Here is an 11,702-nt window from a genome sequence, read left to right as displayed (position 1 = left end):
TGAGAGGACAGTAAATATTTCAACAGGGCCTTTGCAGGTTTGACCAAATTAAAGTTTTTAAAGACCATATACATGCAAATTATTACCTGCTTTATGAGCTGACCCTCAAAAGTATGAAAGCATGATGGAAAATCAGCAGCGAAAATATGGCAGAGTTACTGTCCACATTATTCTAGATTTTCTGAGTAGAATAACAACTTCTATTGATATAATTAATTTGATTAATGCCTTCTGGATCCAGTAAAATGATATTAAATGGAAAAATGTACGTTTTTTTCTTAAATATATATAAATATATATATATAACGTAAATATACGTTAATGAGAGGATGAGCCTCCGAGCTGGCAAAAGTTGCAACTTCAGGTCTGATGGGGCTGATTGAAACTGTACAGCTGCATCAATCACAATTTTATATCAGTGTACAATCTGATATAAAAACATTTTACAACAACAACAAAAAAACACCTGTAGCAGGTACCAGACATCTATTAACATATTACAATCTCTCTCTCTCACCGCATCAATAATTAGATGTCCATGTTAACACTGAAACAGTTTTTACTTGCTGTAATCATTTGTCTGGTCAATTTAGGATCCCTCTACTGCATATCAGCCAATTTGAGGCCTCAGCAGTCTGACTTTGTGAGACAAATAATGTGGATATCTTCCAAAGTTCCTTTCTTTTTTATCAAAATTGTGAATTAGGGAATAAATAGAGGCCTTATAACAATAAGTCAGTTACACTGATGTTATTGAACTTGCTCACTCTGACAGATTTGATGTAACAGAAATTAAAAGGAACAAATGCTGCATCCATCTCAGTCATTTGAAAATTGTCACTGGTTTGCATATTTATAACAGCTAGAGCCTGGTCCTGGTACAGGGACCTCCTGGGTGGAAAAGGTTGATGGCAGTTTGAACAGGGGGAATAATAACAGCATGAAAAATCTGTTCAACTCTTTAAAAACCTGCAGATAGCCTGTTTAAACATCACAAAAACAGCGTGTCGGACACGTGTGCCTTAGTCAGAACTAAATCAGCCTGTTCAAGAAGCAGACAAGCCGTCCAGCAGTTTGCCTCTGACACGATGTTTGACTTTGTTTGACCTGCAGAGGATTTTTTTCCCAATGTAGCCCCGGAGACTCTGATCTCTAAGGCCGTAGATGAGCGGGCTGAGAAAGCGCGGGACGAGCACGAAACAGAAGTAATTAAAAAAGGCGATGTCCTCTGGTAACCAGTTGGCGTGCAGCACGATGAGAGATTCAGTGATGGGGATGGTGAAAGCCAGCATGCACAGCAGCAGCTGAAAGCCGTGCAGCAGCACAGTGTGCATGGCTCTGCTCACGGACACTCGGTCCTGCCTCAGCTTCCTGGTTTCCAGCAGGATTCTCATATAGGTGAAGAGGATGATGACAGCCACCACTGCAAAAAAGAGCACGCTCACAGCAGCTTTGAACAATATCTGGAATGGAGATGAGCTGAAAGTGATGCTTTTGCAAAGCACGGGAGTAGAGAGGACATCCACAGCAGGGTCGTACTCCTCAATGGAGTACTCCACGATGGTGAAACTGCAGCTGATGCACCACAGAGACAGAATTATGATCCAGATACGGTCGGAGCGCCAGGCGGCCGGGCGCTGTAGGGGGTATAAGATGGCAACGTAGCGCTCCAGTGACATCGTGGCCAGGATTAAGGGTGTGTTCTGGAAAGTGACCGTGGATATGAACAGCAGAGGAACACAGTAGACGATAGCAAATTTCACCTGACCCATGACGAAGAGGAAGAGCAGCACAGAGGACAGGATCTGCAGGGTGTCATTGACCAGCATGTAGACGAACAGGATATAGCGTGAAGTGTCCAGAAACTGCCTCTGAGATGCAAAGACGTGCAGCATGATGATAATGCAACAGAGGAAGAGGCAGAAGAAGGGGATGACCGCACACACCTTGATGATCACAGACAGGCTTTTTTGGGAAGTTGCATTGGCGGGAAGCTCAGTAAAATTCTGCATTTTGCAGCTGCAGATTGAAGCACACCTGGTCAAGAAAAGCAGGACTTAAAGCTCCATATACACATACAGAAATGAAGACAAATCCCAAACAAATCCCATTAAAAGTTACAGCTGGAAAAGCGCTAAACTGTATCGCCTCAGATAAAAGAACTTCACAAATGGAGAGACAAAAATACACTAATTCACCACGTTAAAGAAAACTATTTTCTCTGTAACTGAGTACACATTTCCTCATCCACAATAAAAGAGCACTTCACTCACTGAAGAATGTCTTGGTCTGTCAGAGGAGCTCAGATGTGTCTTCTTCTTATCACAAAACAACATGTCTTCAGTGAGCAGTATCTCAGGGACGTCTGTCCCCTAGTCTGATGTGTTCAGCCTCATGTTTAACTCAGACCCTTATTTCCCCAGAGATACATTCATTTAACGCTATCATCATTAAGCATTACATTTCTCATGGGAACAGATTTTAGAGGGCAGAAGGCCTGATGACTCTTTTTATTCCACAAACTTAAAACCAGTTTAAATCAAAGTCACTACTACAATTATATAAATACTGGAGGCGCATATCAACGTAATAAATTCAGGCAAAGCATGTTTTTGATCCATACTTTTTACAGACATCTATGTTCTTGTAAAATCACACAGTTTAGGTTTCATGGTGACTCACTGCTCACACCGACAACCACAGTCTCTCTCCATGAATTCAAAATCAACAATTGCTGCTGGGAAAAACATTAAAATTAGTCACTTTTATCTCCAAGCAATAAAGAGTGACACAAATTTACTATTACGATGTGCATCTATCAAACCTTCTTACCATACGTGTCAAGAGAGACTAAAAATGACAGCAACATTGTTGTACATTTATTCAAGTACAGTAAAGTAGAATTGTTGTGGAGCCGTGAAGCAGTTTGAAGGCTTCATGTTTTCATGTTTTCTGTCTGCACGTCGTAGGCTTGTGAACACAATATCTCGCTTTAAGAGAATTTCCTCTTCGCAGTTGGCACAAGCGTTCACCTGGCCTCAAGTATCAATTAGTCCGATTTTAGTGGTCAGAGGTCAAAGGTCATTGTGGCCTCAAACACATTCGATTCTCATGAATATCTCAGGATCTCCTTGAGTCTGTATATAGACTGTATATAAAAGTGGACGTGGCCAACGCAGTAAGTGCCATGAACTGCAATACCACAGAGTGACACTAGGGGTTAACTCCAAAAAGGCTGTGACTCCACAGACTCCCATTAAATGTTTCTTATGAAATACAAAGTCAACACATTTTTTTCACAAGTTAATATGGTGTCATGCTTTAAAGTCACTCCTTCTTATTGGCTTTCTGGTGGTTCATCTGTTAATAATTCCACCTTTAATTAGATATTATGCCTCAAAAAGCAACATTTTTGTGGGCTTGTTTGTTTGATTGACAGGCCTGTGGTGCAGTCAGGTCCTATCGGTGGGCGGGGCATAGTGACTTCAAGTTCCAAATCAGATCGAGTCACACAAAGTAAATCTACTGACAACAATTGAAATGAGCTTAATGACCTGCCGTCTTATCAAAAATGGTTTAATACGATAGATAAGCAAGAACAAACAAATAATTTTATGCTATATTACTATATTCTTTACTTAAGTAAAGGATTTGTGTTGTATTATATTTTAAGTTCTGTGTTGTTACCAGAATTAACTGGTTTACTGGATTACTAGCATGATGTGCATGCGAACCAAAACCACTGAGGTGATTTCAAGACATTAGAAATGCACCAGCACCACAACATGCCTCTTTAATTGTGTGTTTTGCTGATCCAGTCACCCAGTTGAGCCCTTTTCAGCTGGAAGGGGAGCTCTCACATTGATTGTTGGCATGGTGCTTTTTCTGCTTAGTGGACACTTTCAGGTGACCTGGGTCAGTTGTTCCAGCTGTGTCCTGTACAAAGCCGTTTAGCAGCTGTTTGATTTGGAACCGTCACTCAACCTTTTTTGTTTGTTTGTTTGTTTCATATTAAATGAGATTGTAGATATCAGTGTGGAGACAGTCGGTGAGCTGCAGACGAGTTCATCACCGCAGGGCAACGAAAGAGCTCCTGGGCCAAAATAAAGGACCTAGTTTGTACAGATGATTATTGTTGCAATGTAGGTCACTGTTTCATTAAGATGTTTTTGAGCCAAGAGCCATGTTAGATAATAATTTTATTCTTAGATCAGTGTAATGCAAATTAATTAAAATGATCGCCTTGTGGTTTTCAAATTGGTTGGTTATCTAATCAGGTCATCTCTAAGTCAAAGTGAATGCCTGAACACAATTTAAAAGAAATTAAATTTAAAATCGAAAGAAAACCTCAAGGATTTCCAGCATTACTGAGACATTTTCTTCGCGAGGCTACAATGTTCATAAAGTAAACAGACGAATGTGACTGAAAACAGGAGGTATTTTTCAAGTACGGCATTATCTTTTTTTCTAGTTCCAGTGTTAAACTCTTTTCAAAAAGCTGTGTAACATCATGTATTGTTTTCGAAGAAGTTGAGGCAATCCATTAGAGATGTTTAAGCTGGTTTCTCCAGAGCACAGTGAGAGCTCCTGTCTCCCCTGCTTAGTAATTAACAGACTAGCTGATTATTAACACAAAAGCTCCTGAGTCCAATTGTGCAACCTGAAGTTTTCATTTGTTTGGCAAACAAGTTGACTCTGCTGAGAGCTCGTCACTGGGGCTCGTCAGCTCCTTGCGTAAGTTCTGCGTCAGTAATCAGGACAGCAGAGGGTTGGACCAGAGTCTGTGTCCAAAACAAACTTTCTGCCTCTGAACACTGGTGGATGCTGAATCAGCAAATAAATTATATGCAGGCTTTCAGACGGAATAAATGCTCATGGAAAGATTTTGGCAACAAGAGTTTTAGTGACACATTAAATGGCACGGAAAAGTGACTAACAAATGGGTAAATTGTCTGCACTTTTATGCCGCTTCATCACCTCACCATACACACATTCACACACCAGTGGCGATAGAGCTGCCATCAGGAACAACTCGGGGTTCAGTGTCCCAAAGACACTTCAGCATGTGGACAGGAGGAACCGGAGGCCGAACTGCCAAGCATATGATTCATGGGCAACCCAGTTAAGCTACCATCTGAGCCAAAGCCAACCTTTCAATTTATAATTGTCTCACATCTGATTTTGAGAAAAATACTTTTTGAGGGGAGGAAACACTTTTACATTCGACCACGTTTGTTTCTTTGAGATACCATAAACACTTTGACAGTTTTATCCAAAGCAGCTTTCAGGTTGTTAAAATGATCAGACAGAATCAGTTTGATTCAACTTATAGTTCAATCGGTATGATGTTTACGGAGTGCCACCTTTTTCTCCTTTATTTACTGATTTATGTTTTCACTTTCTTACGGAGCCCTCGAAGGTTCACCACGCAATATGTTTTTTTCTTCCTTTCCTTCTGAGGCACATGGCCGATGTCGTAGATTGGCCTTTTAAAATGAATGAGCACTAAATGCATCTGAAAGTGTCAGATCTTTTCTTCTTCCTGTAGTATATGCACAGTGTTTCGTTTAACTGGAGGCATGCTGGACCAGAGCAAATGAATTCAAACAGACATATGGCTCAAAGGAACTGAGAAACTTTATTGATGCATGAAAAGTATATGCTAATTTGATCCATCAAATTCAAAATGAGCAGATGTTTTTCATTGAACAGTAAAATTTCTCAGCTTCAACATTTGATATGTTGTTTTTGGTCTATTTTCAATTAAATATGGGTTTATATGATTTGGAAATCATCGCATTCTGTTTTTATTGACCCTTTACAGCGTCCCAACTTTTTTGGAAACGGGGTTGTATATATATATATATATATATATATATTTTTTTTTTTAATTATTATTATTTTTTTTTTTACTGCATTGTAAAATTAATTTTATTTGGGAAATAAACAGGGCTTTAAAACAAGGCATGATTACAACACACACCAAAGTTCACATTTCAGTTTTTATTTTCATTTTTCATTTACAAAAATAACAGGTAGACAAATTTTTTTTTCATTTGCAATCATTTGTAGTCTTCAGCCCCAACCAAAGGACATACCTTGTAGTGCTCCCCAAGAATTTGGGAACGAACTTGGTCTTTGACGTCATGATAAAATACAGCAACCCGTTCAGCAACCTGTAGCTTCTCATCCGATAAACACTTTTTCACTGCAACCTCTCCATTTCCTCCCCCACTGCTTAATGATAGACAGTGAGTCTATTTGATGGTTAGATTCCAGGCATTTTCATCAATCTGTCACTTTGCATCATCATGTTCAGGTTCACAGCCACACAACTGTCACAAACACACACAGTAACATATATCTGTAAAGTTCATCAAGGGATTGCTCCAAGCTTTCTTTTTCGGAAGTCCTAAGAGCAGTATACATAGTAGAGTGTAAAACAATCAAAATGAAAGAGTATTAGGAGCAAAAATTGGAGCCTTTGATTGTAAGATATCCCTGCTTGCAAAAAAGCAAAAGTAGAAAAACATGAAATCATTCATATTTCCCATCAGACTTTACATTGTGAGAGGTTAACAGTGTCTTCCTCACAAAAAAAAAATCAGAACAGAAAATAAAAGGAGGAGTACAACAATTAAAGCTACAACATGCTTCTAAACCCTAAACACAAACACACTGAATGGAGGCCATCGTCAGTGATTTCTCTTAAACAGACCATAGAGGACATCGTTCTTCAGTGAATGGAAAAACTTTTCATCCCTGAGGCCATAGATGAGAGGACTCAGACATGTGGGGGCAACTTGAAAAAATATGTAATTAAAGTACCTGACATTAATAAATAACGCAAGATCAATCTGAAAGACAGCAAATTCTATGAATGGGCACCACAGCCTGATGAGGCAGAGCAGCAGCTGGAAACCGTGAAGTACAACAGTTCTGAGTCCTTTTCGTGTTGCCTTTTTATTCTCTCCTGATGCAGCTTTGGCCACTTTGATCATTCTAACGTATGCAAAAATAAGAACGGTAAACATAACAAAGAAGTATAACTGATATATAGCTGACCGAACATGATCCTGCCACGTATGAATGAGGAAAGTGTCGATCGCACAGTTTTGTACCGGTGTGAAGAAGCTGAGGGAGACCGAGGACAAAAATACAAACATAACAGCAGAGCAGGGTATCAAGCTGAGGAGGAGAATGATGAGGACACCGTGCAGAGCGCTGCGTGCGGTGCACAGCTCTGCATGACGCAGGGGCATGCAGATAGCCACGTAGCGCTCCAGGGTCATCGCTGTCAGAGTGACTGGTGTGACCGAGCTATACATGCTCAACACAAAACAGAAAATGAAACACAACCCAATGGGCATGGAGAAGCGAAAATAGATCATGATAATCATGATGTTGCTCATTGTAAGTATCAGGCTGTCAGACAGCAGTGCAACAGCAAACAATATGTAGCGTGTTACTGTGTAGAAGCACTCCTTTTGAAAAAAGGTCACAATGAGCAGCACGTTGATGCAAAAGAAAACTGCCACTAAAATCTGGAGAATCAAGATCCTGTCATTGAGCTGCCGCCCAACAGACTCACCTGCAAGCAATGAGCTGTTATCCATGAACTTTCTTAAGAAACACAAGGTGTTGAGGTTTTACCAGAAGTCCTATCATGTGTCATTTTGTAATATATCTGTCAAATTCAACGATAATAACAAATGATACATGTCCAACAGTAGTCTACTTAAACCTGTCTCTTGCTTCTGCTGAGATCTGTGCAGCGTCCGTGACTTTAAAGTCTAGACGGTCCAAGAATAGCACCAAATGGTTGTCATCGGCACTTCCTGCTCGTCCCCCTCAGTGGCCATCAGCTGTCTGCGCTGTGAAGTGACGTCAGAGGTTTTTACTATTCTTAATGAGCAGAGTATTATTGTCCAAAGCTTCTTTTTTTTTTTTTTTTATCTCTTGTTAGCCATAATAGAATAACAGGGCACCTTTCTCTTTTATTTGTTTTGCATGATTGGGAAGGTACAAAATATGGAACTTGAAAAATGCAAACAATCAAATGAATATTTAATCAATTAAGACTATAAAACTGTCAAGTTAATTTGCTAACTCAGATTTACGGAAGAACAGTAAATGTGTGTTTGTAAAATTACAAACTGTGAAAGAGTTTTATTTCTTTGCAGTGAATTCTCAAACATGACTTCCTTTACGTTGTCAGAGAAGTGAAGATGTTTTCTTCATTTTCTTGTGTTTGTTCAGGGCATTGAACTCTCAGCAAAACCTACTGGAGTCCACAAATAAAAGGACAACGATAAAAAATAAGAAGAAAAAAAAAAAAAGGAGATTTCTCAGTGATGCAACAGCAACAAGATTGAAGGGTTTGCAGGCCAGGTCAGTCTGTCAGTTTGGACAATGGATGGGTGGCTTGTTGTGCCCAGTGAATGAGTCTTGTTCTGGACTGCCAGCCCAAACCTGTATTTTGTCCTATTCAGACTGTATCTGGATTGATTTTTAAAAGTAGGAACGGTAAAAAAAAAAAAAAAAAAACATGAAACGCCATTTTTTGCAAATGAGCTCCAAACCACATTTGGCAGTATTCTTCCAAAGCATCCAATCTTTTTTTTTTAAAAAAAAACCTGCAGCAACGTGAAGCGTTTATTCTGCGGTGAATGTTCTGATTTTTTTTTGTTGTTGTTTTTTTTTCTGGACTGAGAATTGAAAAATGTTCAACTTTGAATAAAACGCTGCTGCTCATCACTCTCACTTTTTTTTATCCAGCCATCCAATCACAGTGAATGAGGGGCGGGACAAACGTACTTCATCACTGACACTGATCGCTGACACACCCCCACACACACGCCTGTTTCACTATGGCCGTGGGGACTTCCATTGATATAAGGCGTTGCCTAGCCCCTCACCTTTACCATCACAACTATATGCCTAACCTTGACCCTTAGCTTAACCTCATGTTAACCTAAAAAACAGGTTTTAACACTCCAAAACCTAAATTTCGGCTCACACAGGGACATATGTCCTCTTGCATTGGTTTGTATTCAGGTTTAAGTCCACACTTGGATGTAAAAACATGTAGGCACACACACACACACACACAGTGTTGGTCAAACAATCCCCGCAGACCTCTGCAACTTGCACGTATCTTTGGGGTTTTGCAGATAAAGCCCCATGCACGCACGTCAGTAGGCAGAGTCAACAGATCAATGCCTTTTACGTAATGAAACGGAGCTGAGGCCTTACAAATACCCGCAGCACGGGACAGTTGAGCAGACTGAAACCTCCCTAGCAGCGATCATTTTTCTGACTTCACAAAGACAAGGCAACAGCGAGAGGACGGTTTCCATTTTAGAAAACCTGCAGACAGCAACTCATTTTTCAGAGCAAAACTAAACCGATTCGAGAGGAGTGCAACAGATCTATTTAACCTTTAAAATGCAAGCTGTTCGTCAGTGTTCAGTGTGTGCGAGCCGTGCTGCTGGAGGACTTCTGGGCAACCAGGCAGACATTTCACTGCTGCGGACCAACAAGAGTGTGCTCAGGAGAGGAGCTGCCTGCATCCGCTTCCTCAGGTAGGTTAGCACCACCTGAAGATTCGTTAGTGGCATTTTTCACCGCAAAGAAACTCAAAACCTGCTTGTTTCTGTTACTCCTACAGCAGCTTTGAGAGCAGGAAGATTGGAGTTCAGAAGTTGAGGGAATTGACGAACCCCACACGCATAAGCGTGGCGTCTTTGAGTGTTGGCCGTGGGCTTTGTGCTGACCCCTTCACACAGGTGAGTGCCAGAGATAGTATGACATGACCTGCAACTGTTTCTTCATGTTCAATTTCTTCATGCTCCAGATGTTTTGTAGAACATGCAGGAAGGAGTTTAAAACTTCTCCCTCTCTGTTTGTAGCAAGTGGAAAACCTTTCATACGACTCGCTGATCAGAAGAGCCTCCTCAGTGGTCACAGACAGCACCAGTACTTTCCTCTCCCAGACCACCTTGGCTTTTATCGACGCCCTTACAGATTATTCAAAGGTAGGTGTTGATGTTACGTGCAATATGCACATTTTAGGACGACCAAGGTCAGAGGGTTTATTAATCATTGGAAAAAAACAAATACAACACTACACTCAATGCAGAGTCCACAGATAAAAGATCAGATGATTTCACGTGAACACATTTTAGGGTTAAAGTCACATTAGCTACTAAAAAAAGTGAACCTGTTTAATTATCACTCTGTCAGGGAGGCTACACCTCCCCTGAAGTCATTGTTTTGAGAATGGCCCTGCACTATCGCTGACCTTCTGCCCCCCCTCTGTTTGCTAACAGGCCGTGCACTCTCGTATTGCTTTCCAAAGACGCTATTTAGCCACACTGGGAAAACTGACCACAGCAGAAGAGGATTCGCTGCAGCAGGCCATCAGCGGCTGGCGTGCAGAGGTTGGTGTGTGTTGCTGAAAGCACCGAGATGTTCTGGTGAAAATACCAAAAACCATACATTAACTATATTAACTCTGTGTCTTCTCCCCGACAGGCCAGTGAGAGACTAAATGAATGCAAACGATATGAATCAAACTGGATCAATGCTGTTGACCTGTGTAAACTGGCAGCAGAGGCAGCGTACACTTCAGGTGAGTAAAACGTGTGCCTGAATTCCTCTCAGACTAGTGTCTTTACAATGATTGCGTCATTTCAATCTTTATGAGTGCTTTCTTATGGTCCACACCGAACTCTCAAACTCAGAACGCTGTTATGAAAACCTCCTTTTGCATCTGTGTGTTCCCAGGAGCGCAGCAGGCGTCCATCTCAGCGAGGACAAACATTCAGGTGGCCCAGTCGCATGTGGAAGAAGCACGGAAACTGTCGGCGGATGCAGAAAAGAAGCTGGCAGAGATGAAAGTAGAAGAGATCCAGAGGATGGCAGAATACACTGCCTTCCTGGACAACAGTGAAGAGCATGAGATGCAGGAGGCCTATCTCCGAGAGGACTGAGACGATGAGAGATATTTGAAAACAGTGGGGAGAAAGGCATGTCACTGTGCTGTTGATTTCATAGTGATATGGATTCACCTTTATAAACATTGATCTTTTAACAACTTTTGATTTCCAACTGTGGCTTCCTATTTGAGACAGTGAGATATTTTCATGTTTGTATTTACACCCAAAATTACTTAATTTGGGAAAGGAAATCAACCAATGGCATTTTGGAAATATTTACTTTTGCATAAATCATTATTTAAAACTATTTATTTGATAAGTCAATGTCAGCAAATGGAATTATAGACTTTCCTGTACATATTGTGTTGCAGTGGTTCTTGTTTACTGTTGGATCACAATGTATGTTTGCCGTAACAAAGACATTTATTTATAAAACTAGTCTGTCCATCATTGTTTTGTCACTGTTAATAGCAAAAAAATAAAATCTGTGTATTTGTTTTCAAATGCGTTGTGGGTCTGTGTTTGTTGCCTTTCTACAGGCTGAAATCCTAAATTACTGTGATATTGTCATGCACATGCACAACCCTGGACAAGATGAGATTGTAATCTCAATACACAAACATAAAGTGGTTCAGCAGTAATTAAAAGATAACTTGTGCTATATATGTACATATATATATATATATACTCGTTACATATTTTGAGTTCCTGTCACATTTTCCTCATTTTCAGTTGCATAAACTGATTATTTTGATTAAATTG

At 40.4% G+C, this 11,702-nt stretch overlaps 4 protein-coding genes across 5 annotated transcripts in view; 2 read left to right on the top strand and 2 right to left on the bottom strand.

Moving 5' to 3' along the window:
• Nucleotides 1–11,702, top strand: part of apbb1 (amyloid beta (A4) precursor protein-binding, family B, member 1 (Fe65)) — a 146,785-nt gene that overhangs the window by 20,374 nt on the left and 114,709 nt on the right. The window lies entirely within an intron of this gene.
• On the bottom strand, nt 1,047–2,012 carry or95a1 (odorant receptor, family 95, subfamily A, member 1). Its single transcript, XM_069712413.1, has one exon. The coding sequence runs from the start codon at nt 2,010–2,012 to the stop codon at nt 1,047–1,049; it is 966 nt and encodes a 321-aa protein (XP_069568514.1).
• Nucleotides 6,696–7,616, bottom strand: LOC138628982 (odorant receptor 131-2-like). The gene has a single exon (XM_069712412.1). The coding sequence runs from the start codon at nt 7,614–7,616 to the stop codon at nt 6,696–6,698; it is 921 nt and encodes a 306-aa protein (XP_069568513.1).
• LOC138628987 (diablo IAP-binding mitochondrial protein-like) lies at nt 9,289–11,444 on the top strand. 2 transcript variants are annotated; one of them, XM_069712419.1, is made up of 6 exons: nt 9,289–9,584; nt 9,674–9,788; nt 9,912–10,037; nt 10,332–10,442; nt 10,537–10,633; nt 10,789–11,444. In XM_069712419.1, the coding sequence occupies exons 1-6, from the start codon at nt 9,448–9,450 to the stop codon at nt 10,992–10,994; spliced, it is 792 nt and encodes a 263-aa protein (XP_069568520.1). In that variant the 5' UTR covers nt 9,289–9,447; the 3' UTR covers nt 10,995–11,444. The 2 variants fall into 2 exon arrangements, with proteins under 2 accessions (XP_069568520.1, XP_069568519.1); XM_069712418.1 differs by having other exon boundaries at nt 9,671–9,788.

This window comes from Brachyistius frenatus, unplaced genomic scaffold, assembly GCF_029030835.1.
Source record: "Brachyistius frenatus isolate BFR_SWC_R1_liver_20210118 unplaced genomic scaffold, ASM2903083v1 Contig_109, whole genome shotgun sequence".
Taxonomy (NCBI): domain Eukaryota; kingdom Metazoa; phylum Chordata; class Actinopteri; family Embiotocidae; genus Brachyistius; species Brachyistius frenatus.
This window is presented reverse-complemented; position numbering and strand designations above follow the sequence as displayed.